This window comes from Penicillium manginii (assembly GCF_028828005.1).
Source record: "Penicillium manginii strain IBT 31320 chromosome Unknown utg000009l:1.0-3297300.0:1.0-3298630.0, whole genome shotgun sequence".
In the NCBI taxonomy this organism is placed as follows: domain Eukaryota; kingdom Fungi; phylum Ascomycota; class Eurotiomycetes; order Eurotiales; family Aspergillaceae; genus Penicillium; species Penicillium manginii.
This window is the reverse complement of record NW_026643110.1, coordinates 529,766-556,965: the sequence shown is the minus strand read 5'-3', so window position 1 is coordinate 556,965 and position 27,200 is coordinate 529,766. Positions and strand designations below refer to the sequence as shown.

At 49.1% G+C, this 27,200-nt stretch overlaps 11 protein-coding genes across 11 annotated transcripts; 3 read left to right on the top strand and 8 right to left on the bottom strand.

The window, feature by feature from the left end:
- Positions 1-306: 306 nt before the first annotated feature.
- Positions 307-2,671, bottom strand: N7533_011983 (putative chromatin remodeling complex subunit (Arp8); the record flags this gene model as incomplete). The annotated part of the gene is given in 5 exon segments (XM_057108633.1): positions 307-1,730; positions 1,741-1,936; positions 1,997-2,396; positions 2,482-2,560; positions 2,632-2,671. The coding sequence occupies 5 exon segments, from the start codon at positions 2,669-2,671 to the stop codon at positions 307-309; spliced, it is 2,139 nt and encodes a 712-aa protein (XP_056953734.1).
- Positions 2,672-3,235: 564 nt separating this feature from the next.
- N7533_011982 (ADP-ribosylation factor family protein) lies at positions 3,236-4,111 on the top strand (the record flags this gene model as incomplete). Its single annotated transcript, XM_057108632.1, has 5 exons — positions 3,236-3,310; positions 3,409-3,447; positions 3,526-3,609; positions 3,687-4,010; positions 4,085-4,111. The coding sequence occupies 5 exons, from the start codon at positions 3,236-3,238 to the stop codon at positions 4,109-4,111; spliced, it is 549 nt and encodes a 182-aa protein (XP_056953733.1).
- Positions 4,112-5,594: 1,483 nt separating this feature from the next.
- On the bottom strand, positions 5,595-6,399 carry N7533_011981 (alpha/beta fold hydrolase; the record flags this gene model as incomplete). The annotated part of the gene is made up of 2 exons (XM_057108631.1): positions 5,595-5,948; positions 6,034-6,399. 2 exons carry the CDS (start codon positions 6,397-6,399, stop codon positions 5,595-5,597), a joined length of 720 nt encoding a protein of 239 aa, XP_056953732.1.
- A 438-nt stretch (positions 6,400-6,837) lies between these two features.
- N7533_011980 (uncharacterized protein) lies at positions 6,838-9,152 on the bottom strand (the record flags this gene model as incomplete). Its single annotated transcript, XM_057108630.1, has 5 exons — positions 6,838-7,163; positions 7,220-7,616; positions 7,676-8,379; positions 8,448-8,796; positions 8,883-9,152. The coding sequence occupies 5 exons, from the start codon at positions 9,150-9,152 to the stop codon at positions 6,838-6,840; spliced, it is 2,046 nt and encodes a 681-aa protein (XP_056953731.1).
- A 1,307-nt stretch (positions 9,153-10,459) lies between these two features.
- Positions 10,460-13,197, bottom strand: N7533_011979 (Sin1 family protein; the record flags this gene model as incomplete). Its single annotated transcript, XM_057108629.1, has 3 exons — positions 10,460-12,536; positions 12,606-13,079; positions 13,175-13,197. 3 exons carry the CDS (start codon positions 13,195-13,197, stop codon positions 10,460-10,462), a joined length of 2,574 nt encoding a protein of 857 aa, XP_056953730.1.
- A 703-nt stretch (positions 13,198-13,900) lies between these two features.
- N7533_011978 (uncharacterized protein) lies at positions 13,901-15,956 on the bottom strand (the record flags this gene model as incomplete). Its single annotated transcript, XM_057108628.1, has 6 exons — positions 13,901-14,776; positions 14,829-15,226; positions 15,286-15,368; positions 15,469-15,584; positions 15,670-15,708; positions 15,762-15,956. 6 exons carry the CDS (start codon positions 15,954-15,956, stop codon positions 13,901-13,903), a joined length of 1,707 nt encoding a protein of 568 aa, XP_056953729.1.
- A 1,806-nt stretch (positions 15,957-17,762) lies between these two features.
- On the top strand, positions 17,763-19,612 carry N7533_011977 (putative MFS transporter; the record flags this gene model as incomplete). Its single annotated transcript, XM_057108627.1, has 4 exons — positions 17,763-17,917; positions 17,994-18,422; positions 18,471-19,228; positions 19,293-19,612. The coding sequence occupies 4 exons, from the start codon at positions 17,763-17,765 to the stop codon at positions 19,610-19,612; spliced, it is 1,662 nt and encodes a 553-aa protein (XP_056953728.1).
- A 231-nt stretch (positions 19,613-19,843) lies between these two features.
- On the bottom strand, positions 19,844-23,217 carry N7533_011976 (replication factor C subunit 1; the record flags this gene model as incomplete). The annotated part of the gene is made up of 4 exons (XM_057108626.1): positions 19,844-20,415; positions 20,469-22,810; positions 22,866-23,023; positions 23,113-23,217. The coding sequence occupies 4 exons, from the start codon at positions 23,215-23,217 to the stop codon at positions 19,844-19,846; spliced, it is 3,177 nt and encodes a 1,058-aa protein (XP_056953727.1).
- A 274-nt stretch (positions 23,218-23,491) lies between these two features.
- On the top strand, positions 23,492-24,327 carry N7533_011975 (mitochondrial 54S ribosomal protein uL16m; the record flags this gene model as incomplete). The annotated part of the gene is made up of 3 exons (XM_057108625.1): positions 23,492-23,549; positions 23,612-24,076; positions 24,152-24,327. The coding sequence occupies 3 exons, from the start codon at positions 23,492-23,494 to the stop codon at positions 24,325-24,327; spliced, it is 699 nt and encodes a 232-aa protein (XP_056953726.1).
- A 77-nt stretch (positions 24,328-24,404) lies between these two features.
- Positions 24,405-25,011, bottom strand: N7533_011974 (uncharacterized protein; the record flags this gene model as incomplete). The annotated part of the gene is made up of 4 exons (XM_057108624.1): positions 24,405-24,490; positions 24,620-24,745; positions 24,831-24,889; positions 24,962-25,011. 4 exons carry the CDS (start codon positions 25,009-25,011, stop codon positions 24,405-24,407), a joined length of 321 nt encoding a protein of 106 aa, XP_056953725.1.
- A 565-nt stretch (positions 25,012-25,576) lies between these two features.
- Positions 25,577-26,951, bottom strand: N7533_011973 (replication factor C subunit 5; the record flags this gene model as incomplete). Its single annotated transcript, XM_057108623.1, has 6 exons — positions 25,577-25,604; positions 25,658-25,713; positions 25,778-25,876; positions 25,936-26,104; positions 26,176-26,798; positions 26,865-26,951. The coding sequence occupies 6 exons, from the start codon at positions 26,949-26,951 to the stop codon at positions 25,577-25,579; spliced, it is 1,062 nt and encodes a 353-aa protein (XP_056953724.1).
- Between the last annotated feature and the right edge of the window lie 249 nt (positions 26,952-27,200).

Below are 27,200 nucleotides of genomic sequence, written 5' to 3'. Positions count from 1 at the left end.
AGCAGTCAATGCAGATGGGCGCGGGACTTTTGGCAACTCAAGAAGCTTTCGGTGATCTCCTCTTTGCTGTATTCACGGGCAAGCACAGCTATTTTGCCGGATATAACCGCCTCCGCTCTAGCATAGGTCACGTGCATTTTGATTGGACAATCAACTTCAAGTTACTAACCCTTCACGTAGGAGAGGCATATTTCCATTATTGACTAATGCTTTTGAATGAGTCACACCATAGCCCTTGTATCCTAAACACCAATCCCCCAGACGGATGAAAAATTAAAAGAAAATTAAAGAAACTCAAATCCCAAATCAGTATGCCCACATGCACTTGTAAGCCATCAGGCGGTGCCCTAAGCGGTCATACTCTAGCTTCCCGATCCAGCTATCGTTAGTTGCATTCAGCTTACCAAAGATACTGGCGCCCTTCCAAACGACAACCTGCGGGTCTAGGTCTCTGGGCGGCACTCCGATCATAATTTCTTTGGCGAACCCCGGACGGAGGAGTTGTAGCCGTTCTTCCAGGAAGAGGTTAAGCCCACTGGTCAAACTACCACCGCCAACAATCATGATGCCTCCAATGAAATCACGCATCTTCTTCTCATCGGAGCGAGCAGCATGAGCAATTGAGGTGAGGATTGCATTGTCCAGCGCATAAACTGGCAGAATATCGTCTCGATGTTCCACCGCCTGGCGAGCAGGCTGTGTAGTTGGAGCAACGGCAGCAGGAGTATTAGCCCCAGCTGCTTGTGGAGTTACCCCAACCTCGGGTGCTGGGGAACCAGCAACTGAAGAGTGGGGAGTGGCCTCTTGCTCCTGGACCCGGCCTAGTGGGTTGGATGTCGGAGGGCGGCTGGGAGTTGCTTGCACATCAACCGGCGCTGTCTGTGGTTCCGCATCAGCCGTTCCGTTTGGTGGAAGTGCAGGCGCAAGAGCTGTCATGATCTCTGACTGGGCGCCAGAAGTAGGATCATTGGCTGAACCATCATAGATATCAACAGATCGTTCAATCAGCCGTCGTCGACCGTCGAGCTTGTGATCATTGTCAAATATAGTGGGCTCGAAAAATCCCATAGGCGCCAAGTGAACCTCATCGAAGGCCCTGAATGTGTGTTTTTGGGTGTCCTCGCCAGACACGCGAAGGTGGAAGTCGAACACTTGAGGGGAAACGTTCGCCTCGGTCATCGTGCAAAGGTTCTTCTTCAACTCTTCAGCCAACAAGAAGTCGTAGCGTCTCCACAAGTTGATATCTGAGTAAGGGAAATGGTCGTGCAGCATCATTTTGACAAAGGCCTGGGTTACATCTTGGCCACCCATTTTCAGGTTCACTCTTGAATTTTCCACGCACATACCCTCCTCTACACAGCAGATTGATGTCTTCTGCGCTCCGATATCGACCACACAGGCGGAGGTGAAGCCAGCACCAAAGGTCGCCGCCAGACTCTCTTGGATGAAACACACTCGAGCGAAGGAGAACTCGCGCATCAACATCTCCAGGACCTGAGTGATATAGGTCTTGTCGTACAAGTCGGGGATGACGAACACGCATGAATATTGAAGCCAGTCTTTCTTGGAGGTCAGGCCCAATTGAGTTTTGATCGCATCCTCAAGAATCAGCGAAATGTCCAAATAGAGCATCGTCTTGCTTTGGTAGTCCGATTCGTTGCAACATCCATTTCGAATGGGCCAATATAGCTTGTATCGGGGCTTTGAAGAGTCAGGAATCCTCAGTGCGTCTTGTCCGACAATGTATTCGGGTGGGGGGGTTGGACAATTCAGTCCATTCGACACGCGAGGGGTCGTTATGCTCGGAGATTATTTCTGGCCTCTGCCTTCGGTTGTAATTGACAACCATGTCCTTGGAGTTGGGTAGCATGCGTCGCTTATTCTGTCGCATGCGTACTTTGAGTTCTGATGACATCCGGTTGAAGTCGGCAGACCACTAGTTCTCAATTAGCGACGTCCATGTAGTTTTGTCTAGTCTATAGTTCGTAGGACATACCTCAGGTCCGAATTGATTCTCTGGCTCCTCCTCGGTACCATCCTCCCGTTTTACCCGCTTCGGCCTGGGTTCATCATGGTCTTCACTTTCATTTGTTTTTGACTTGCGGGCAATGACCATCGGTACGGTCTTCGGCAGAGCGTCGCTTGAGAGACCGATGCGCAAATTCTGGCTTCCGACATGAATGACAATGACCTTGGAGCCCACCGTTTCCGCGGGTGTCTCGTCCACATCCTCCATGTTGGCATCGCCGTCGGCCTCCACCTCGGCCTCTGTCGCTTCAGGCTTAGCCATGGCGAGGGCACGGTCCCGATCCTTCGCGGTTTTGGTCATCTTGGTTCGCGCCTCCTCATTTTGGAGTCTGAAGGCCAAATTCTGGTCATCTCTCTTGAGGTAATCACTAAAGCGAGCAATGCGCAATCAGCACAGGGAATCTTCATGAAGCTTGCCCGATTCCCGAGAATGAGCACACTGAGGTATCTTACGTGTAATAGTTTTTCTGGTTGATCGCCGGGATTTGAGGCCAGCTGGATAGGTCCATATTATTGTCTGTTCGCTCCAGGCCTAATGATGTGTTATCAGATATTCGTTCCGCAGCTTGCTTTGCCAGGCCATAGATCGATCTCGGGGCTTACCTTCATCCCGAAGGGCCTTTCCTGATTTCTTGCCCACCATTATGAACGATTCGCAGGCTCTCGCGAGTAGTCGAGTCGATCAATTCTGAGCCGATAATGAAGCGCGGGATGGATCTAGGGAGCGCGCAAGCTGGTTGGGGTACACCGTAGCTGGGATCAAGCGGCTTGAGGGATTGGCTCCGTCAGATAGATAAAATGTGTCGGTAGAAGACAATTGAAAGAGTGTGTTGAATGTCAAAAGAGACACAACAGGTGAGAAGGACCCGAGCTGGCGCGGATTCGTCGTGAAGGCCATTCACATCACCGATTGACCGCCCACGGGCAGCCGCACAGGCCGATCGCGCCCTCCAATGCGGTTGCCACCAAATGAGTCCCTCCTTTCATTCACCTTCTCCCTCTCCCTTGCTACACGACCTTGGATTTGGATTGTATCATAATCATAATTATCGCATCCTTGTCTGAATACTCTTTTACTTCTCCGCCCCTCCACGCCACCTGTATCCACCCATCTTCAGCACCCCCCCCGACTTTCCATACTTGCTGCTGAGAAATACCCAGCGACTCTTACTCCAACCTCCCCGCCACATACCACATACACACAATCATGGGAGCTTCATTATCGCGTCTCTGGTCTTTGGTCTGGGCCAAGAAGGAGATCCGAATCCTCATCCTTGGCCTCGTACGTGGAATCACTCCTGCGCGGTGCGGCGAGAACACGCCCGCATGCAACCAAGCAACCACAAAGCTCAAAGACTGACAAGCTCTTTTGTCTCATAGGATAATGCCGGAAAGACAACTCTTCTCTACAGGCTAAAGGTATAGTTACGACATCGAAGCACTTTCACCTACTGAAGGCGTTGGCAACTTTTGAGTGCTAACAACTCGCGTTTCCAGATCGGCGAGGTGGTCACCACAATTCCCACTATCGGATTCAACGTTGAATCGGTCACATATCGGAATCTAAATTTGAATGTTTGGGTAGGTGATCTCCTCTCTGGGGCGATGCCGCATTTTCTTGGATTCTTGGACACCCCCACTAATCACCATGGTCACAGGATCTCGGTGGTCAAACATCCATTCGCCCTTACTGGCGGTGCTATTACGCAAACACTGCTGCCGTCGTTTTCGTCATCGACTCTACAGATATTGAGCGCCTAGGAACGGCCGCAGATGAACTGGCAGCCATGCTGAACGAGGATGAGCTCCGTGAAGCGGCCCTACTAGTATTTGCCAACAAGCAAGACCAGCCGGGTGCCAAGGGCGCGGGCGAGATCTCGGAGGCATTGAAACTGGGAGAGCTACGCGATCGTAACTGGAGCATTGTCGCTTGCTCTGCCATTGATGGCAAGGGTATTAATGAAGGCATGGACTGGCTGGTGGTATGTTTTCCCCGTCCCTCCCCTCTCCGTCTAATGTCAGGCCTGATCTTGCATACTAATCAGAACTTCTGCAGCAAACCATCTCCGCGGAGAACGCATGAAATGAAGCTTTGTTGTCGGGCTATAGATTTTGATCTTTGATATACCTTGTACCTCAAGTTTCACGCGCGACTTGAGGCCGTTACCTGCATTCGGGGGTGCTGAGTCGTTTCTTCCATTCGTCTCTGTCTAGACCAGCAGAGTCCTTGTCTTATATTGCTACATGATTTTAAGTGTCAGCGCCTTACGGGGTTCTAAGAATAATAGTATAATTGAACTGCTGTTGAGGCTCATACCTTGAGATGGACGAGATGCGGCCTCTAATACGGGTTTTATATATTCATAAGACACGTTCCTACGCCCCCTCTATCGATGATGATTTAAGACAAATGTGCGAATTTCTGCCTAAGTTATTTTTACCTTTTTGAGGCTTCTCGGGTACCATCTAAGCTACTTCCCAGGTTGTAGCATGCGATACTAGTACCTCCTAGCAAGGTCCACAGCGTCAATATAACCCAAACCTTCAAGCTTCCCAGGTACAAGACAAGCAAAAGCTATATCTGTCGATTTCAAAGAAGTCGATTCTTACATTCAGGGAATTGAATCAGCAATATGTTGAGCATGATAATTCAATTCTCGATGTCCAAATTTCCCGCGCCCTTGCTCCAGTACTACTAGTGTTCATATACCCAAGGAATTCCGGGATACTTCAAACTACCTAGGTAAAATATCCTAGCATTAAGAAACCTTAACCTAGTAAGTTGGATCCAAGTTGGTATCTAGTGACACTTGATACTACTAGTAAACAGTAAACGACAACAAACGAATGCATTTGAAAGGCACGATTCACCGAAGGCAAAAGGCAACAACAACAACAAACAGAAGCAAGGAAAAAGAAACAAACAAAAGAATGCCGAGTCCTGGAACCGATCTTCTGACCTGGACAAACAACCAAAACAGCAAAAAGGCGGTTCAAGGCAGCTATTAGCGCTTCATTAATCAACCTAACCACTCTTCCCCTCAAACGGGTAGGGCCTAGACCCTTCGGAGCTACGATGCCAGGATGGACTCTTTTCCCAATTGTAACCGATGCCTTGCCCACTATCCTACAGATTTGGATACAACTGCTACATCATTTCCTTCCGAGGATAAACCTCCATTCAATATATACCACTAGTAGATAAAAAAAAGATAACAGTCCCGATTCTGTTACAACGTTCAACTTTGAGGTTAAAATAGAATTATACAGTGTATGAACACGCTTTACATAGGTAGTAAACAGTAATCTTGATATTGATTCCACTGGCCTCACCAACTTGAAGCAAAACATTTCCCTCATTCTTTCACGCTTACTCGTAGTTGAAAGTGGTTCGGTTGAGTTCAAATTGTATTAGACTATCCAACTTGAAATATACGCCCCAATGGCTCGGAGATGGACAAGCTCTTGTTATGGAGTAATACCTCTTGCCTGGGCAGACCCATGGCAGGGGATGTCTGATCAATACCATAGGTCATGCCAATAAGCACCTGGGAAATAGTTCCGATTCACTCGATATCCTTAAAATCACTGCTGACATCCTTCCCTCCAACCCACTGAACAACCATTTCCCCAAATAACACCGGCTCAAACATATGCCACGCATGTAGAATCCCCCGATGCAGCACCACCCGACTCCCACCCTCTCTACCCCCATCCACAGCCGCAAACAACTTCTTCGCAGAATCAAGGCTATCCCTCTGCAAGAGCGAGTCCTTCTGCGCTGCAACCACCAACGTCCGCACGGGAATCTTCCCAAGCGGCCGCGGCTCACAAAGCGTCCGAATCACCTCATATATTAGTCCATAAGACGACTGCCCAGTCCGCAAATGCCTCATCTCCGTTGGAAACTCCGTGAGCATCTGGACCGTATGGTGCAGCATGAAAATCGACGGCATGATCAGCGGCATTAGCATCTTTGGCGGCGACAGGGTATTATATCCTGACAATATTGCTGAGGATATTTGGCCCGGAGCCGCGCGTTCGGCGATACATGCGCCGATGTGAGCGCCTGAGACTGAGACCGACTAGATGCACGGTGCCGTTCTTCGCGTGTGCGGATATGATGTGTAAGATGGCTGATGTGGCTGTGTCGAGGTTGAAGGGCTTGATTGAGACGGATTGGCCGTGCATTGGGAGGTCTGGGGCGAGGACGTGGTAGTTTTGGTCGGTTAGGTGGGGGATTACTTTGTCCCATTCTTTGCTGCTGCCGCATGCGCCGTGGATGAGAAGGATTGTTTCTGGCCCCTTTTCGTTGTGAGATTGGAAGAAGAGGCTTGGTTGCACTGGGCGCTCTTCTTTGTTGGTGGTCATCTTGTGGCGGGTTGCAGTGTTGCGATGGAGGGTCAAAGTAGCAGTAAGTGTGTGTTTAGTGCAAGGATCGTTAGGATCTTCAGGCTACGAGATGATATGTGGTGGCTTAGGCTTACAATCACCCCAACGAGTAGGATAAGCTCACGGGGGCAGACCAACCGTACTCTCCTTAATACTTCGGGGGCCGAGAAATGAAGAAGCCTATCAGGAACTCTAAAGGCTTAGGTATCGGCAAAAGTACCCAGGTTCCTCAGGGTACCCAGGTGCTCAAATGGATACGTGGCCCCCAAGGGCAGCAAACCTGTTTTATAATCGTAAAGAACTGTTCGTCTCCAACCTTACTTCTAAATGAATATCTCAAATAAGGCAACTCCACAAAGAAACTCTCCACGTATTCCAAGGTTGGAACTTGAAATTGAGACTCTGATATAAAAGCAATCAAGCTGGGAGGATTGGCATCCCAGCCTCGCGAGTGACCTTGCAAACTTTCTTGCTGTCATCCCAGGTCATTTCAACGACGCCTCTATTCTTCGAAGCATAGATCCGACAGTCACCGCTAGAGCCATGGTTTATGGCAACTTTGCCTGAAGCTGATACTGTACCAACATGCGCTGGATCGGACCATTTATCATTTTCATACTTGGTCATCCAGATTTCATTGGAAGGGTAGATTGCAACGAGTTCTTTTGTCTTGGTGCTTTCTAAAAATGTTGAACTTAGACCATTACCAGGACGACAGAGGCGGAGCGTAAGACCGATTTCAGCTATGCCATGTCATTAGTATTCAGGTATTCAATGATGGCATGGCATGTCAACTCACCTTTTTTCCATTTTTGTGCAGCGTCTTCTGTAGTAGGGTCAAAGACCAGCTCGATCCAGTTCGCATCAGACCCCTGAAAAACTACCGAAAACCAATCATCAACGCCGGGTAGAACAGTCAGTGAGCTTCCAGGCACCATGGTGTATTGATCTTCTGGAATCCCAGAAGGCGCCGCCCATTCGGTAGCACCCGGCTCGAAAACCTCGTGTATCAACTTGTGTTTTTGGTCCTGGTAAAAGAGATGCAGCCGCCCACTTGGTTGTCGATATACAGCAAGATTCGTAATGGGAGAGTTTGTCGCTGTAGGATTAACAAACTCGCCGTCTATCCACACGGCGTGGTTCACCGCACGAACAAGTTCGCATATGCGACCCTTGCTCATGTAAAACACACGAGTCTTTCAATCCTTGTTAGCGACTAATCAGATCAAAAGGGCTTATATTCACCAAACCATACCTTTGTAGACGTAGGATCAAAAACTGCCGCCAGCGGAGTGTTTGGCATCGCACCGGTAGCCACCATGGTCTGCTCCAGACTCCACTCCAAATTCTTACATGTAGACTCCATGATGGAACCATTCTCATGTTGCCAGTATAGTTTTGTGCACTTTGTCTCCCCTTCCAAAACATTGCAGCATACAATTGAACTACCCGAAAGGCTTGCGAGAGTGGACTGTGTGACATTCTTCTTGGCAGGCAGACGATCTCGAATCTGGCCTGGTTTGGTATATTTGAACTTGTCGTCTTTGTCTGACCTTGAAGCAATGGCGAGCTTTGGGTCGCGTGTCACTGTGTCCACGTTCTTAGTTATCAGGGACCGCTGAGCGTTGCACTCGTCAACTGCATTGTCCAGCGACTCCAAATTTAGCTCATAAGCGTCGGTCTTATTTGGTGCTTTAATGTAGCCATCCAGATTTTCTTTCATCTTGGAGATATCTGAGATGATTTTCTTGAAGCTTGTAAAATCGTCTAGCCACGAGGCAGTCAGTCTCAATGCAACAGTATACGAAGCTGGTTCGTATCCCTTCATGGCCTCGAAAAAACCATCTGCCGTTGTGTAGGGGTCGAGGGTTACGCTTAGAATTGCAGAATTTGTCGAAACTTGCTGAGGGAAGTCGGTTGCAGCCTTCAGCATTGACGTTATGTTCCATGCACCTCCATCTATTCAGCACCTTTTAGAATGATTATTTCTCCCATAGGCCAAACGGGCAAATGTTCCTTGTACCTACCTGGCTTCAGAGGCTTGCCTCCAATTGCATAAACTGATATAGAGAATTTGGCCTTCGAACGGAGGTCTGAAGTAAAATCCCCACTGCCTTTTACTTCTATAGCTCTCAAGCCTGCTTCAATTTCACCTTCGATCGACTTCTTATCCACTGAGTCTGATATGCTAACATTGACCAAGGCCAAAAATTCGCCTCCTTCTTCGAAGTTAGAGACAAAACAGTCTCCATAATTTGCTAAGAAGTTTTCTTTGGTGATTCCAGCTTTACTGTTGAATTTGAATTTTCTTTTAATGGGATCGTAACGGTTGATAACCTTAGATCTGACAATGAAAGATATGTCGGAGTTTTGAACCTTATATGAGCACCGCAAATGTTAATACTGTCACGGTTCTTTGGCAATCGAAAGATCGGGAGCTATCATCATAACTTTGAACCTACAATATCCTCATTGATAAAGGCGCCTTTTCCCGTGCCGGAAAATCCCCCACAGTTGATGGCAAGGGCAGCGGAGACACCAATAGATCTGGAAATATCGCTCATCGTACGCACATAGTCCCAATTAAAGTAAGCCTCTTGAGTTTTAGGGGTTCTTGGTGCCCAAGCTGGCTCAACGACAACGGCATTTTGGAAACATTTCCTTTGGATGTACGAATTGTAACCTTGCCCAACGAGTATGTCACTCTCGAGAATACCGATTGAGGAAGACATTTGAAAAATATGGCACCAAGGAGGCAGATTTATCCTGAAAACTGGAGGGTCGAATATTTGATTTCAATTTACATTCAGTCTCTTGGGCAAGGGACTCGGGTCTATTTACATGTAGTCTTCCGTGGAAATATTGCAGACCGACCACCGTGAATTGAGACAAACACCTAGCGAGACAGTTAAATAAGCCGATTGGAATGATATTCTGGTCTCGCCACCATCTCGGGGCGAGCACGAGCCATGATTTCTCTCTCATCTCAAAGCAGCATCCTCAGAGTCTTTCGGCTTGACCGTATATTGGCTATTCTACCCGAAGAACCACCCTTTATGGTTAGGCTTTAGCCGGTCGGTGCGGGCCGTATGGCTGATTTAGTAGTGGCATGACGGCCCCCGCACACTGGAGATGTTTCCAGGGCAAAAGAAGCGACGAACATGGTTCATAATAGCCGCGAGATACTATGTATAACAATGCATTTCGCAGTTGCCGGCTATGCATTGAGTTTGAATTCTGCGAGACTGGCCAAAGGTCTAGAATCACTCAGGGCAGCAGCTAGAATTAGGGTATGGTTACATTTCAGCGAAGCTTGGCCGCTGAAGAGCTGAAAACTTGCAGTGTCTGGCCAAACATCACGCAATAAATCATGTACGATTGAGACACTGTGAATGCACGACCCAAAATCAGGAAGCCACCTGAAACCTACCCCTGTTGGAGAATAAAAGTTCAGAACTTGTAAACTCAGAGAATTACGGGATCGTTATGGCCATGCTGAAGAAGAGGTTAAGCATTTTGAGGACGAGGCGAAGAAGCCTTTGGAATGATGATTCGTTCAAATAGTTGATTTTGCCTTTTCAATCCATGGATCTAAAGCTACGAAAGCGACTTTTTACACGATGTGAATTAGTGCGGTGCTTCAATACTAGTATGAAAACCTTCGAATATATGTGAAATCATCTGCGAATCCTTCCTTCATATCGTTAGTATTTGACCTATGCCATTAATTCGGAAGGCCAACCTTGGGAAATGGGCCTTAGTGCCTCAACTTGAATCTACTATTATCCTACTACCTACCTAGGTAGGTATTAGTAGAAGCAAAGGATCAAAATGTGAGCTAGAAAGGAGCAGTGAAGTGAGAGAAGTCGAAATCTTCAAGACTCGAATTGACTGTCACCATGGATAAAAGATACATAACGCCAGACCAGCCGCCCAGATACAGATACGATGTGGTATTCCCCCGTTCCCCCATGATTGATCCGGTGCAATTGAAAACAAACAAGGACTAGCGAGTCCGCTTCAGCAAAGCCGCCCTGGATCATAAACGATATTGTGCCATGTTCTTCTTAATCTCATCCACGATCTCGACTGCCTCCGAAGCATTGCGCGCCTCAAAATCGTAACGTTTTTGTTCGTTCGCCTCGTTCCCGCGGAGCACCACGACCCGGAAAGTCTTTGGATGACGGCGGCTGACCTTACATCCCACGACATCGTTGAAATTGATCGAGCGTGTTTTTGTGTCCACGGTTTTTCCTGTGTCGCCAGGCACCATGTGCATATAGTCGTTATCAAATGTTAAGATTTTGTGGTTCGAAGCAGTGAATGTCATAGGTTGTTTGCGGAAGACATGGTACCGACGATAATAGCCGGCGATAAGATCTTGCTTCTGTGAGAATGAGGGCAGCATGGGTTTCCCGCCCTTCTTGCCCTTTTTCAAAGTTGCTTGAGGGTTGCTGTCTACCTGGAGCGGGGCATTGGGTGAAGAACTACCAGGTGAGCCGCCCAGTGAGAGAGGACCAGCCCCGAAGCGTCGGCGGACCAAGTCTAATTCTGTGATATTGCCCAATGCCTCCACGGTACGATCAAGTGGCGCAACGGTGTTTGAACCCATCACCTTGAGGAGATAGTTGCCCTTGTCGAGACCCCAGCGTTTACATACCGAGTCCAGGAGCTCTGCAATGTAGCTGTCCGTAGAGGGATTGAGTGTCATCGTATGCGCAGCGGCCTCCAGGTTAATGAAACGAATCTTCAAGGTCTTGGTCACGCCCATGCGTGGGGTAGCATGCGAGACAGGAACCATTGGTCGGTCCGCTGGCGTCAGCGTGTTGTCGTTCAGCGCGGAGGAGAATGGGTGGCCGAGAATCGGATTCTGTCGTCCAATTAAGGGCTTGACTGGCGGAGCAGGCTGAGAGGCGCCTGGGGCACCCGGAACCGCTAGGTTGGCGGGGGGTTCAACCTCATCAGACCCAAGGCTTTGGCTGAATTGCGGATGCAGTCGTTCATTCTCCTCGAACTCTGTATCGGTTGCTTCGACAAGTGCGAACTCGTCGTACGGTTTGCCGCGTGACCGGCCACGCATCTTTGCCGCATTGTTATTGTTCGATGTGAAGTCTGTCATCGGAAGTGTTCGTCCAAGCGCCGGGAAGTCGTACTCGACTTCACCATCGTCGACCATGCGCAGAGTCCATCGGTTGACTGTCAGTTTCTCTCGGTCGATAGATGGATCACGCGCCTCTTCGGAGTATTTCCACAGTGCAAGTCCAATCGTCTCGGCAACAGTGACTATCGCAGGCTGCTCTGCAAGTTTGGACTCTCTCATGAGGGGCAGATCCAGAGGATCTTCAGGATCAGATGAAAAGGGAACATAGATCTTGAGATGTAGTGGATCAGCTTGGTCTTTGCCAGAGAGAACGATGAACTTCTCCACAGGGTTGCTCGGCGCTCGTTTCCTAGACTTGAGCTGTTTTGTGAGCAAGCTGACTGGCTTAAATGTGCTGATAGGCCGCGGTGGTGGAAGTTCATGTAGCTCGGGCGCTGGCGTTTTGGATTTACGCGGAGAGTTGCTTTGACTGGGCCCAGTATTTGCGGGAAGCTTGTGCATTAGGACCATCGGGGAGGACGCGTTCAAGGTACCATTAATGCCGACCCCAGCCAGCAGCAGTGAGCCAGAACCGGCCGTGGCGTCAAATTCGGAGGACATGGCAGATCCCACGGACTCTGCACCAGAGTCCTCATCCTGCTCATGTAAATCCTCGAGGACAATGCTGTCCGCGCCACGACTACCAGTACGTTCCCGTCGTCTGCGAGGACGATCGACTACATGATCAGCCGTCGAGAATTGGACCTGCCCCGGCTTGTAGCTCTGGGTATCGACCTCGTTGTCTGTTGACAAGTAGTCACTGCTCGTAGTTGTATCTCGTCGCGGACGTTGTTGTTCTTTGCCGGAAACTGCAGTTCCCAACGACCCGGTGCGGTAATGGCTAGCCACATTCCGTGTCGAGGGGGAGGTGATCATGACCTCTGGTCGTTCTCGGTGTTCAATCGAGCGAATAGGAGAGGAATCGGCTCGGTCTCGGCTTATGGGCATCTTGTTAAATTTGATCGCGTCGGCCGATCTAGAACTGTCAGAATCTCAACCGAAATCGTGATATGCGATGCGATCGACGGGTGGCCTAATAGCATACCTTTGTGGATTCTCGATCTCCTCGTCGCTGTCATCACTCAAGTCACTGCTATCGTCGTCCTCGGGGACTACGGGCGGTTGTGTCTCTTGGTTATGGTCGCGTCGGCCTTTCTTCTTTCCTCGAGCATGATTCCTTCGGCCTGTGTAATCTATGTTGCTTTTGCCGGTCACCATGCCCCCTTCATCTTCCTCGCCCCCCTCCAGTCCAAGGCCTTGTAGCTCATCCCGCGCAGCATTTGCATCTCGTACGGCTAGACGATAATATTCGGAGGAGACGGCCGCTGTGGTTGGGATCGGAGGGGAGTAGGTGCGCTTGATGCTGCTGGCACTGGTGCCGTTGGTAGCAACGGCCGACCAACCAGCAGCGCGGAAGCCTGGAGTATTGAGGATAGAGTTGTTGACGTTGATCAAGCGGTCGCCGATGCCGTCTTTAATGGTCGAGAGGTATGAGGAGCGGAGTTGCCAGATGGCGAAGCTGAGTACTTGTCAGCCGGGCGTCATGGTGTCAGGGGGGATCACGAGGAGGGGCGAGTAGAGAGGTAGAATCAGAGATAGCATGGGAGAACCTACTCTTCATTATGAAGGAGCGACATGTTTCCCCGACTCCAAACGAGGGGAGGAGCTGGTCGCCAGGAGGGGAGAGGATAGTGTTGATAGCGGTGTCAAACTCGTGGGCGGAAGTCGACAGGGGCTAAGGCGCATGCTCAACAGAAAGATGAGTAGGAATGAGAAAGGGAATGTGTTAAGCAGGACCAGCCTAGCAGAAGCAGAAGCAGAAGCAGAGGGGGAGGGAAGTTGAAGGGAAATAGCGGAGTGGATGCGGCAGGGCAAGTGGAAGTTGATCGCCGATCATTTCCCCGCCGTCGAGTCAACCTTGCGTGGACAACAACTTGGAATACTTACGGCATACTTATACAATGCCTATAGAGTATGCTTTATAACTCCTATATATTCGGAATTCCCTTTGAATTTGTCCATCTGTTTCTTTCTTTCTTTCTTTCTTTCTTTTTCTACCTTCGAGGCGATTGTCTCTGGTGTTAACTAGTAACTACTCACTAGTAACTATCATACCCAATTTGAGCCACATACTACGACGAGCATAGTGCTCCAGAACCCCTAAAAAAAACGATGGACAATTTTGATTAAAGCATAAATGCATATGTTTCAACTTCAAGTTCGCTTTCAATCTCTCTTAACCTCGAGCCGGCCAATTTGACGTAAGCCAAAGAAGCTAATAGCTATAGAAGTAACCAAGCCCCAGGGTACAGTTTACCATAGTAAGAAATCCCGAGCTACTCATTCCTGTTCTCTCACTTCCATTATTGGGCCTTGATAGACGTGTCGTGCACGCACAGCGTAGTATGCAATTGCGAGAGCCACGACGCCGCAAGTTCCCACAACGCTGTAGTTCATCGTACTTGCTGTGGTATGCATCTTCGACGGCCAGAAACTGAAGAATATGATGATGACCATATACATTACAGTGAAGCCATTGACAAGGATACCGAAAATTCCAGGCACATGGAAGGGACCCCAAGTCAGCCTGGCTCCAGGTACGTTGGTCTGCATGCTCGTCGCATCGCCAAAACGAGAAATATCCCCATTGCACCGTCGATATAGGAGCAGTATGCTAACCATCAGATAGGAAGAATACAGACCAGCCACTGCCATTGACAGAATGTCTTCCAATGCCAGCTTGGAGCCTATATTGATCAGTCCCAGGACGGCGGCGATAATGACGGTCAACACGATGGAGGAAACTGGTAGATGTCGGGAGTTGACCTGAGAAGACGAACTTTTAATCAGTAGGATATTCTTCAAATCTCTGGAAGATGTTCTACCTTTGACCACAAAGCCCAACCAGGAACCCCCCCTGTCTCGAGAAAAAGACCAGAATTGTCGAGATGTCGCGGCCAACATCCCGAATATCGAGCAGCCAGCGGCAAAAAGGAACACAGAGATCATTGCAAGCGCGCCACCCTTCGAACCTGTTCCTTGAAGAAATATCTCCATGAAAGGGTATCCACTCCGCGAGCTCAATGCATCTTGTATATTGCCGCTACAAAACAACATTGTCAAAAGCATCCCGAATCCAAGACAACCGTTTATCACGACTGTCAGCATCATCGCTTTCGGAATTGCTGCAGCTGCATTTGCACATTCCTCGGACATCTATGATTCTCGGTTAATATTCAAGTCAGCTATATTTGCACTCCGCACTTACATGTACGGCGGCATCACCACCAGCGAATGCGAAAGCAGCACCACTGAGCCCCACGAACCAAGAAAGACCCTGACTAGGGAAGTTTCCGCCATTCAGAAACTCCTCGAAAACCTGGTCCTTTGATTTGTGGGCGGCTTTGATAACCAAAGGTATCATAATTCCAAAAAAGCCGAGGATATGGTAGCACAACAGTCCGCTCTCAAGTCGCGGGAGGAACTTGCCGCCTACTATGTTCGTAGCGAACACAATACATAGAAATGCCCACATCATCAGAGTTCCTTGGTATGCTTTAGAATTGTAGCTGTCGTATGCCAGGCTTACTGCTCCTTGGATCTGGGTTCCGATAAGAAAAGCGCCCGAGGCAAAAGCGGCTTGCCAGCCGACCACAGAGAGCCAACCTGGTCATGGAAATAAGTAAATAACAGTGTGAATAGTATTGGGTAGTATGGGACCATACCTGTGATATAGCTGAGGATATTTCTATATTCTTTCGGAGCAAGCATTGCACACCAGTGGTATTGTCCACCGGATGTCGGGGCCCTATCAAGAAATTAGTGCTTGGATATTGAAGTTGAATTGCAGTTTACATTGAAGCAAGTTCCGCCAGAACCACGAAATAGCACGCCGTGCCAATCCATACGAAAATGAAGCCATAAACGGCTCCGGCCGGGCCACCACTATTTGTGTTAACGGGGTCATATATAGGAGAGGAGATAGAGAGCGGGAGCAGACTTGGTCAAAGAGAGGATAAAAGTTCTGTTCCAATGTTAACATAGGCGTGAACAGTGCTTTCCCAGTGGTCATTACGCGAGTAATCCTTCCCAGGTCCCTAAAATCGTACAGGCAAGGCCAAGAACCGAGAGAACCCCCCCCAGTCACGCTGGATGAAAGTTAGGAAGTGATAGCTCGATAACCATGGAAGATTTCACGCACCTTGAGTACGGGCTTCTTTCCAAGACGTTGAAGCTGAATGTCATCACGCCCACCCTCGGATACAGCCAGATTCTCCTGGTGCTGAAGCGACACCTTCTCTTTTGTATCATTGACACGACTGTCGTAGGACTTCACATTGAGAGAAGTACTAGTGGGTAATATGGCGCTTGATATATCAATCGGTGAGGAAGTCATCTGGTACGGCGTAGAGGATTGAGGACCACAGCCAGACAATGTGGAGAGGGTGGGACGAGAAGCAGGGAAGATGCGAGAGAAAAATTGATAGAGCCACAGGAGTCAGTGTCAGAACATCTTTTCAGATAAGCATGCAAAAAAAGCTAAATATAAGCTACAGTCAAAGTACTAGTTCGATGAGGCACTGTTAAAGATGACTGTAGTGGCAAAACACACCATTGCGAGAAACTTCAATGCCAAAGACATTTCTTTCCCAACCTGCACTACCAATAAATCAAACTGAACTAGTTGGCTAGTAATAAGAGAACTCTCAGACATTACTACCTCGATGGATTGGAAGACTGCTACAGTAAAGTATAGATCAGCAAGTGGAAGGGCAGTCATTAGGTGTGCCATTCCTGTTGAATGTCACCGTGACACAGGACTACCCTACCCCTACGGTGGCCACCTCATTGTTACTACCATTGGAGGGAAAGAATGTCAAGTGACAGGATCTAGCAAGGTATATAACAGCAGCTTCTTACGCATGTAAAGCCTCTACTAGTTAGTAGGTACCTAGGTATGGATATTCCTTCGCCTGGGCATCTGGCGACCTACTAGTAGGTATGTAAGGCTTGCCTCAATCTTCAAGATTGAGACAACGAGTCCAGATTCCCAAGTTATAACTTGTTAGTATACACAGGAGGGTTGACTAGCTTAACCTTCAAGTTTATTAATTGCATCAATTGCCTCAGGATGAAAAGATACTACTACTAGGTATGGAAGGCAGTAGATCACAAAAAGCCCTAGGAATAGGACAAGACAAGGTTAAGAAATGAACAAGCTCATGTGATCTACAGTTGTTTTAATTTAGGACCCTCCAGGTTACTGGTATCACATGCTGAGCGAGATAATGCCATCGTCAACTTGATGCTCATAAACTTGAAGATGCTCACGAAAAGAAACGGGCCACTAATATATCCATTTATTACGGGCAAAAAAAGGCCTGGAGCAGAGTAGAGTCTAGACAGTCATTCTGCTCAATAGAAGCAGAAAGGGGGAAAGTACTAGGAAAGTGCCAAGCGTTACGAAACATTATCTAGTGCACCGTTCTCCGCACTCCGTCGATGCTCAGTTTCTGCTCGACCCGCTTTTCAATTTCACAAATTTAAAACCTTGGTGGGAATAAAAGACGTGAATCTCTCATCACAGTCTACTCAAACTATCAATATCGGCTCAACGATCATTAACCAGTACGGATGCCCGCTCTGGGGCCGAATTCTCGAGCAGCAAAGCGTATCCTTGAAAAAGCTTTGGAAGGTGGCCGCATCCGCGGGATAGCAGTGGCTGATCTTGATTGGGCCTTGGCAGCCACAGGGCGTTCTTGACGCGCAATATCGGCTCAGACCCTCCACATCCTTTTCTTCTGGGAGAAAATGGGCTACTGGTTCAAATTTTCGTGTTCTGCGTGTCTGCTGCGAGGTGCATGGTTCTAGCTTGTGAATGGTGGTCTACTCTCCCTTTTCCAGGATAGTAGGGTCTTTTTGCTCTATAGTCGGAGCAAGGCTTCGGAAAAACAAAGGAGAGGATCAGGTGTCCAAGTGGCACCGCGCTGAGATACAGCTGTCCCTGGCATCCCTTGGGTCCTCCGGGAAGTGGGCCTCACTTTGTTTCCCCAGATTCACTGAAGGCGTGGGGCCCCGCAGCTACTCACAAGCCACGACTCTAGCTGTTTGGGAAGATGAGGGTATATATCGAGCTGCTGGCCTGACCTCTTCTAGTAGAATCCAGCACACTGGCAAGCTTTCTGAAGGGTTGATCACGAAGATGCAAGTAAGAGAGCGCTCCGGCGCCAAATTTGATGAGAAGTCTGAGAGTGCTCAGCTTAAAACACTTGGCCATCTCCGTCTCCGCGATGAGGAAACCAACGAGGTGATTCTGGTTCCTACGCCTTCTGATGATCCTAAAGATCCCCTTAACTGGTAAAAAACCCCTATGGTGATTTCTTGGGCATTCTGCAATGACTTGCATCTGACTCTGATATCCCAATTCCTACAGGCCAAGATGGTTCAAGCTATACACCGCAGTGGCTGTGTGCCTCGCCATGGTTCTTTGCAACTTCCTAGCAGCCGGTCCCACGCTCGCCATTCTCCAGACTGCACAAGACTTTTTCCCTGATTGGCAACAGACCGGTATGTCGGCGGCGATCGCGAAAACAGCCTACTTTTTCAATTGCACGGCTTTGTTCCAAGGTCTTGGAAACCTGATCTGGATGCCTCTCATCAACAAATACGGTCGACGACCGATATACGTGACTGCGTTCACCCTCTACACTATCACTGCTATCTGGTGTGCTGTGGCGAAGGAGTATGCGAATTTCCTAGTTGCTCGAATCGTCATGGGAATCGCTGCCGGCGCGGGTGAATGTTTGGCCCCGATTACTATTGCCGACATCTTCTTCCTACACGAGCGTGGAACCATTACAGCGTAAGTTGATTGCTGAAACTCTGCTCATCCTTTTCTAATATGCTCTAGACTATATAATGCCTCCCTAAATTTCGGTGTTGCAAGTGGTGCCATCGTCGATGGGTTCATTGTCAAATCATACCCATGGCGCTACATCTACTACGTCGCCATTGCCTTGATTGGCTTTGTTACTCTCGTGGTCTATGCCACTTTCCCAGAGACGGCTTATAACCGCAATTTCGCACCAACAGGCACCGTTACAACCTTGAGTCCCTCTGGTAATCGCATCCGACGCAGTGTCAAGGGTGAAGAAGCCGGCGTGGGTGAGACTGCGGAAATCGAGGTTGCACCTCAAGATGCCAATGTTGATAGTAGCCCAGGCTTTAAGCAGGGCCTGAGGCTCTATCATGGCAAATTTACCCATGAATCCCTTTGGAAAATGATTATCCGACCAGTGGGGCTGTTGATTCTACCCCCAGTGTTGTGGGCTACACTTGTCATGTCTGTAACTATCGGCTTCATCACAGCCATTACCTCAAATGTTTCTTCCGCGTTTTCAACCGCTTACGGCTTTGAGGCATGGCAATCCGGACTTTGCTTCGTTTCTGCGATCATCGGCTGTGCTTTCGGTATTCTTCTCGGTGGAAACTTCTCTGATTGGGTTGCCGATTACTTCACCCGCCGCAATGGCGGTATTCGTGAGCCGGAGATGCGTCTTCCAGCCATCATGGTCGGTGCTATTACCGGCCCTTTGGCTCTAGCTCTATATGGATGTGGTATCAAGTGGCAGATGCACTGGATAGTTCCTACCATTGGTATTGGCTTGAGTAAGTCTTTGAATTTGCTGTCCTTCTTCGACCCCCTCTTGATCGAGATGCTAATTTTGTTTAGTCAATTTCACTATCACTCAAGCTACCAATGTCTCCCTTGTGTACACCATCGACAGTTATCGCCCCATTGCTGGAGAAATTGTCGTTACCCAACTAGCTTTCAAGTCTGCCTTCGGCTTCCTGCTCGGCTTCTACACAAACCCCTGGGTGGAAATCCACGGTTACAATATCGCATACGGCGAGATGGCTGCCATCTGTGGAGGCGTTCTTATCTGCTGGATTCCGTTCTTCATTTGGGGCAAAACGATTCGCCAAACTACCCTCAGTTGGTCTGTGATGAAGTGGGTACGATGGGATGATGACCGCGAAGTTGGAGAGTAAATGAGGCGGGCATCTAATTTCCACATCTATGCAATACTGATCTTATATTTTGTTCGAAAACTTGTAGCTCCATGTTCCAACGTTGTAATTATCAAGATAGTTACTTGTAATTCGAAACATGTGACGACGGCTCACATTGGTGAAAGAAAAGGCTTCTTGGTAATATGCAACTGCAGTGTCGATTTGACGAGTCTGCAGTGAAAGAGGAACGTTGTATTATACAAATTGCATCTAAGCTTTGGCCTTCGCTTTCCGACCCTTCTTTGGCTTTTCTTCGCCATCATCCTCAGCGGCCTTCTTCCCTTTCTTCTTAGGGGCTGCCTTCTTCTTTGGCTGGCTCACGTATTTATCCTTCTTCAAATCCAATTCATCATCTTCGTCCTTGACCTCTTCCACGACCTCCTCTTCGTCGGACTCTTCAATGGCATCTTCGATATCCGGCTTTTCCTTGGGGGCTGCCTTCGGCGCCACAACATTGCTAGCCTTCATGAATGGCAGAGGGTGTGAGCGTTGGTTGTAGAGACGAGTGAAAGTTGCCTTGGTCTGTGTTTCCAATTTGACCTTAGACTGATCCATGGGTCCAAGTCCCAGTTCCATAATGGCGTCGAAGTCATCGCGTGTCAAGAAGTAGGAGTCCATAAAATCAATCACATCATCTACGCTTTCTTTGCCGACATCTTGGAGTTGTCGAACCGATTTATCCCATACCATAGGCAGATACTGCTGCCGAATCTCGTCCCGGTTGCCGGAAGTTCGAAGGCGCATGTGGCCTTGAATCTCCTTGACGAAACGAGTCAATTTGCCTAGAGTTTCACGGTTAGAATAAAGAAAATGCAGAGACTTGGGTATTACTGACCTTGTTTGCTGTTGTTTCCAAGCCAGGAAGTGAACGCGGGCCGTTCTTGGCTATTGCCGTAGACAAAGCTGGCGGGGCGAACAAAGCTGAACATGGCATGAGTTGGCATAAGACTCCATTGTTGCTGAGTCCCGTGGATCATTCGATCAACGAGATCGCCATCACTAATGCTAGAGGCAGCATTGTCGATCAACTCAAGCTCCTTCAGTCTCTTTTCTCTCGGATCCATGCAATTGCTTGCGAGAGTAGGCTTTGTTTTGAGATAATGCTCTTGGAGCATAAGATAACTGAATTCGTGATCGTTGAAATAAAGCTGAGCTTTGTCTTCCAAGGTGCTACTTGAGCTTGGTGAAAACATCTGGGCACTCAGGATCTTGCTAACAATGTCCCAGGGCTTGAGAATAATGTGCTTCTCCCATGCCTTGGACATCTGCTTGCCCTTATCAAAGTCCATAGTGGACTGATCGAGCTTCGCAGTGGACAGCATGTTGATGACTTGCCGAATGTCTGCATGCGTTCCTTCGATCAAGCTGTCTAGCACAGGGCGAGGCATCTGGATACCTTCCCTGAAGCAGATGGTGGACAATCTGGCGCGGATCTGCTCCACAGTCGGGCGGCGGAATGGAATATCAAAAGTGACATGGTCGAATGGCTTCATCTTCGGCAGCCTTCGCTCGTTGCAGATGAGAATGATGGGGATATTGGTCTTCTTGACGATGGCTGCCACTGCTCCAACACCTCCTCGGTCACCGGCAGACATGCCGTCAACCTCATCCATGATCAAGACAAGATTTCGTTTCCCACTGTCCACCTTCTTGCCGTCTCCAGCAAAATAACCTTGAAGAGATGTTGTGTCGAGAACACCTAGTAGCCCAGTTTCAACGAGCTTTTTGCTTCTCGTGTCACTCGCGTTGGTTTCAACGATATCGAACCCTTCAAGTTTAGCCATTAGGTGTGCGGCTGTGGTTTTGCCGATTCCTGGAGGTCCGTGGATCATGACCGCGCGATAGATGCCAGATCCATCTTTCCCACCAACCTTGAATCCCTTTTTGGCATTGTTGTGCCAGTTGCGTAACCATGTCTGGATCTTCTCAACGGCCGCCTTGTTACCACAGATCATGCTGGCAGCTGTTGGCGCATATTTGGTGGTCCAGAGCTGATCGTTCACTGGGGATTCCTGCGAAGATACTGTGGCTTTTCCTTTGCTGGGAGTCTGTTGGGGAGTTGACTTCTTCTCCATTGCTGCTTTCTGCTTCTTCTCTTCTGCATCAATTTCAGCTGCCAAAGCCTTGACCTTCTCTTCTTCAGCCTTCTGTTTGGCGCTGAATGCTTCTGCGGCTTGCCCTGAGCCACCATTTGCAGGCAAACGTCGAATTAACTCAAAAAGGCCATCTTCGTTGATGGTTTTTAGCTGGAAATTCTGTATGGTCTTGAGCTTCGATGGTCCAGCCTCGCCGCCCAGCACAACATAACTTGTTTTCCTGCTAGGCGCGCCAGTAACCTTGCCACCGTATCGTTTGACCAATTCTGCACCTTCTTCGCGGCCTAGTGTTTCAAGCACGCCAGTGAATACAAAGGTCAACCCCGCAAGGCAGTTTTCTGCACCTGTAGGTATATCCTTGGTCCCGGAGACTGGTGGTGTACGAGAGCGCTGGCCACCGAAAGTCCACTTCTTGGGCGGCCCGTCCTCAGGTGGAGGTGGTGAAGGTGCTTTAATCAAGGGGATGCTGTCAAAAATGGCCTGAATCTCTGGGTTCTCGGGCTCGGGGTCCTTCTTTTTCGGGGCGGCCTTCGTCTTCTTCGCAGCTGGGGATGCGGCTGCTTTAGCCGGAGCTCGCTTCTTTTTTTCCTGAGGAGGCTCTTCGTCCTCGTCAGTGAGAGCTTCCGACTTCCGCTTGCGACTTGCACGCGGCTTCGGTGTAATCTTTGGCAAATCTTCCATCACTACATCATCGTCTTCGTCATCCTCGATTTGTCGCTTGTTTTGCGTTCTCCTGGCTCTGGCTGCGGCTGGCTTGACCTCGAGCACTTCGAAATCGTCGTCATCGTCATCGCTGTCACCTTCGGCAACGTAGGCATCTTCGCCCTTGCCGGCCTTCGTATATTCGGAAGCAAAAATGTCATCACCTCCAAGGCCGTCGTCGTCAATGAGAGTTGTGGCCTTCTTCGAGGTGCGTGACGGCTTCGGGGTAATTTCAACGCTCTTGGCTTTCTGAGGGTTGGCGGTCTTCTCGGGAGCCTTTTTGGTCGTGCTGGAGCTCTTAGTTGTCTGATCCCGTTTCTTGCTGGACGCAAAATAATCCGACGTTGTCGTTACTTCTCCCTTGGGCTCTTCCGGCTGACTATTCCGGGTGTATGATTAGCGCGACTCGAACATCAAGCAAAGGGTAAGCATACGGTTTGCTCTTTGGCTTCGCCTTAGGGGTAGCGGGCTTCACAGGTGCGACATCATCGTCATCGCTATCATCAACCACCTTTCTGCTACCTGTCATGTCATTAGATCGGTGAATGGGTGATGGATATGAAGCAGGTAATCGTACGTTTCTTTCTCGCGGCTGATGGATCCTTCATTTGAACATAAATATCAGTACTCTGCTTTAATTGAGGAACCCCCGAGGGTGATAGGGCTCTTTATAGAGCTGACTCGCATCCAGGCACCAGAACTTACTTCATTTTTCGCAGACTTGGGAGCCTCGGTGTTGGCTTGGCTTGGCTTGCCACCAAAAAAGCTTCTGATATCTGGCGGCATAGTGACACAAACACACAGACCTATCCGTGTAAAGTCTCAGAGAAGTGAAATCCGAGGCAGAAGGCGATCGGGGGACAAGGCAGAAGCTCCGGGTTCTCCAGTCGCGCCCGCGGCCGGAGCGACTGGACGCGCCGTGACGGCAGCTGACTAAGGAACACGGTCACGTGCCAATTTGGTCCCGATCGGGTTAGTGGATCTGGACATCGAAAAGTGCCGCTGGCCTCGTCAAGAAACATCGTCCGCGCTCGGTATCAAACAGCCCTCTACGGTCATAATGGGTCCTCAGATGAAGATGTTTGCGGGGCCCCTATTGGGATTCACTCGGCCATCCTGTACGAATTAGCTTTCCCCGCCAAAATGTCACCACAATTTGAAACTAATCCGTTCCATGCAGGCTTGTCGAGTCCACTAGCTACCTTTTCCCTGGCTCGGTCCTTCTCAACCACTTCGTCCACCTTCAATTGGCTCACACCCAAGTTCGCCGAGAGGTCCAAATCGCCCAAGGGCCGCCCCCATGTCGCTACCGGCGGATCAACCCGCGGAACAACAGTCGTGTGGGGAGACTACGGCATTCGGATGAAGGATCACGACCGCCGCATGCCCTCTTCCGCCTTGAAGATTGCAGAGGAGACTATCAAGCGACGACTGAGAGGAATGAACTACAAGCTCTACAAGCGTGTTAGCGCCAACATCGGTGTGTACACCAAGGGTAACGAGCAACGTATGGGTAAGGGTAAGGGTAAATTTGACTACTGGACTGTTCGATTGCCCGTGAGTCGAATTGTCTTCGAGTTGAAGGGTGACATTCACGAGAAGGTCGCCCGCGAGGCCTTCCGTCTGGCTGGTCACAAGCTACCCGGTATGTTTTGAAACAGTATCTCAAACAGCGAATTCCATAATCATTATTGCTTCATTTTATACTAATATTCCACAGGCCTTTGGGAATTCGTCAAGAAGGACGATCCTCCTGTGGTTGGAATCACAAAGCTCGGTAACGGCGTCACTCTCGACTCCCTCAAGCGTGCCCGCAGAAACCCTCCCCTCGGAACCAACGACCTTCCCAACCCGCCACAAACCACTTCCTCCGACTCTTCTTCCCCCTCTCAATAAACTGCTCTCCCGCCTGCATCATACCGAGATTTCATGTTTTTCAACGCTTCCTTTCCAATTTTCCCCCCCATGTTGAATTAAGCCCCGACATCAGAGCCGGGCCCATACCCCTGCTGTCTTCTCGCTTTGGCGGTGGCTGCATCGCCTGGTGTGTCAAGGTCCTCTGTACATTACTGTCAGTCTTTTTGCGTGTCTTCCGGAGTGTGTCCATGAAATTCCGGACCATTCCGGGATGATCTTTTTGTCTGGTATTAGGAGTTTTAGAAGACACAAGGATTTATTCTCTATTTACCTTCAGATTCCTTCTCCATGCCCCTTCCTAGCTTCTGTGCCAACTTGTATTCGTCACCACTGGCATTGCCCTCGAGTACGGGGTCGTCCTTGGTGCTAAGCTGGCTTTCAGTCGGCGTTTTTCCGCCTATACATTCCAAGTTCCAGTCAGTAGACACAACTATTTTGATCTGCTAGTGGTAAGATCTGAAATGGTGCATCCTTCCACTTACTCCCCATTTGCCCGGTTTGCTTGTCGGGCGTTTTGGTGTACAGTCGGATGGACTCGTATCTGCATTGGCCAGTTCAATTAGAATGTGCAGGTGATTAACCGGCAGCGGTTCTCTCGATAGGACTGTCATACTGGGTACTTTCCCCACCAGGCTCCATATCAATTAATCGTGGATCAGACATTTTGAAAGTCGTGGTCTCTCCTAGCTGGTATAGTAGTTTCGAATAATATGCAATTGCCAGAATATTTTATAAGAAGGGGGAAAGAAACCGGCATGGGTTTATCAAATGCTCTGAGGTGGTCCTGTGACGGTATGTGATGACGTAGGTCCAACGACCAAACTTGAACTTCATAGGAACTCCGCCTTGTGAATGCTGATACATCAGAGCTGGCTCCAACTACATACATTGCAATACTGGTCTAATAATGTATGTGCTTAGACAAAGGGGAATTTCCGAAGAGTCATTGTACGGTACTCTCATGCTGTAATTTTAATTGATGCAAAATGTATTGGCTACCTGATGCATAGCTGGGAACCTGCAAACGAAACGCCAATAAATCTACCACAAAAATGCCTTCATGCGCCTACAAAAGAGATAAGTCCCAGGGCATTATTTCCTAGTCCAAGGCACCGGTGTCGAGTTCTGCAAAATGACAGAAGGCTGAGCCTTTCGAACTCATTAGATGGAAATTCCGCGCCCTGGTAGTTTACAATCGTCATTCGTCTTTGTTTGTAATATTCAAGTTTTAAAACTCCATCATGCCCATCAGATAACTAGTTAAGAGTTAGCTTTCGTGTCTAAATTGGATGGGTTTCAGGTGACAAACGTTTCGTAGATGCGCATGAACTTGGCCACGAAGGCCTCGAGGTGGAAAATGACTTTCTATGCGAAAGTTAGAACTACACCAATATCAAGACTCTTGGATCTCCCCCCTGGTGGCACTTACACTTCCTAGCTTGATTCGGTGCTCGTAGAAAGCAGACCATTTAATCACTTCGGGCTTGAGAGCATCGTCCACTCGTGCCACAAGCTTGAAAGTCAAAGTCTGCGACGTAGGTTAACCTCTGGCACGCTATTCTGGAAGTAACGCATCCAAATTCTCACCTTGAGTACGGTTGTTGGGGGAATGCAGTGGGTTAAAAGGTCATAGAGGCGAGTGCGGACCTGCAAAAGGCTGGCAGGTGATCGATCCTTAAGAATCTCATCCGCCGTTACTTGGATGAGAGCTTCCCAGTCGGGGGGAGGAATAGGGCTCGCGTCTGTAATTTTCTCACTAGATATCCATGGTAATTAGTATTGCAAGCTCTCGCGATCAAAAGAGGGAATGGGCTGTGCCGTGCTTACTTTTGCGCATAGATAGATTCAAACATCAGCAGTGCCCGACGCAGATTCCGCCCACTCTCCTTAGCAATCCGCTTGTTCAACCCTTCAGCTTCAGTCCAGCCCTCTCGCTTAGCGGCAATCCGGAGTGCTGAGCAAATGTCGTTTTCTGTAGGCGCAGCAACCCTGACCAGCAGGGTTCGCGATCGAATAGGAGCGATAATATTCGACGTGCTGTTGGCGAGAAGGATCAAACGCAGATTAGGGCTGTATTTCTCCATTGTGCGTCTCAGCGCGGCCTGTGCATCGCGCGTGAGATGGTCGGCTTCGTTGATGACGACAATTTTGAATCGCTGTTTCGCCGACAGATCCACCTGCTGCGTCTGAGCGACCTCCTTGAGTAATTCCTGAATGACAACTCGGTCGTAGTGTCCGACATCGGCAGGGGTGATCTCCATGTGATAAACAGAGGAGACAATGTTGAATTCAAGCTTGCGGTTGCTGGTGGTTTGGAAGACTCGGGCGTCGATCTTGATTTTCTCCACGCCTGGTCCGTACAGTTCCTTCAAAGTCGCAATGATGCGCGTTTTCTTGCCAGCCCCGGAAGGTCCGTATACTAAAAGGTGAGGAAAGTCTCCGCTTTGGGCCTGTGAAGTAGTGATTTAGGTTAGTTGAGCTGCCTGCTATGCTCGGCAAGGTTGTGGCACACTTACCAACGACCGTAGGCGATCCGAAAGCTCGGGGTGATATGTAAGCGCGTCGAGCGACCGTGGTCGCAGCTTGTCAACGAGGAGCGCCATTGTGATCTTTGGGGTGTTGGAAGGAAATAGCTGGATGGTTGGATTGTCTAAAGAAAATGCGGGTTGGAGAGGACGCGTCGGGAACGCGCGCCTAATTAACGATTGGTCCGTGCACTTCTTGATGGAAGACCATTTCTACAAGCAACTTGCACAAAAAGCAACTGAATATTAATAGCCAAGAGGAGAATTACATTACTAGCATATTCTGGATGGACGAAATTGAAGCTGATTCTTATGTACACTTGAATT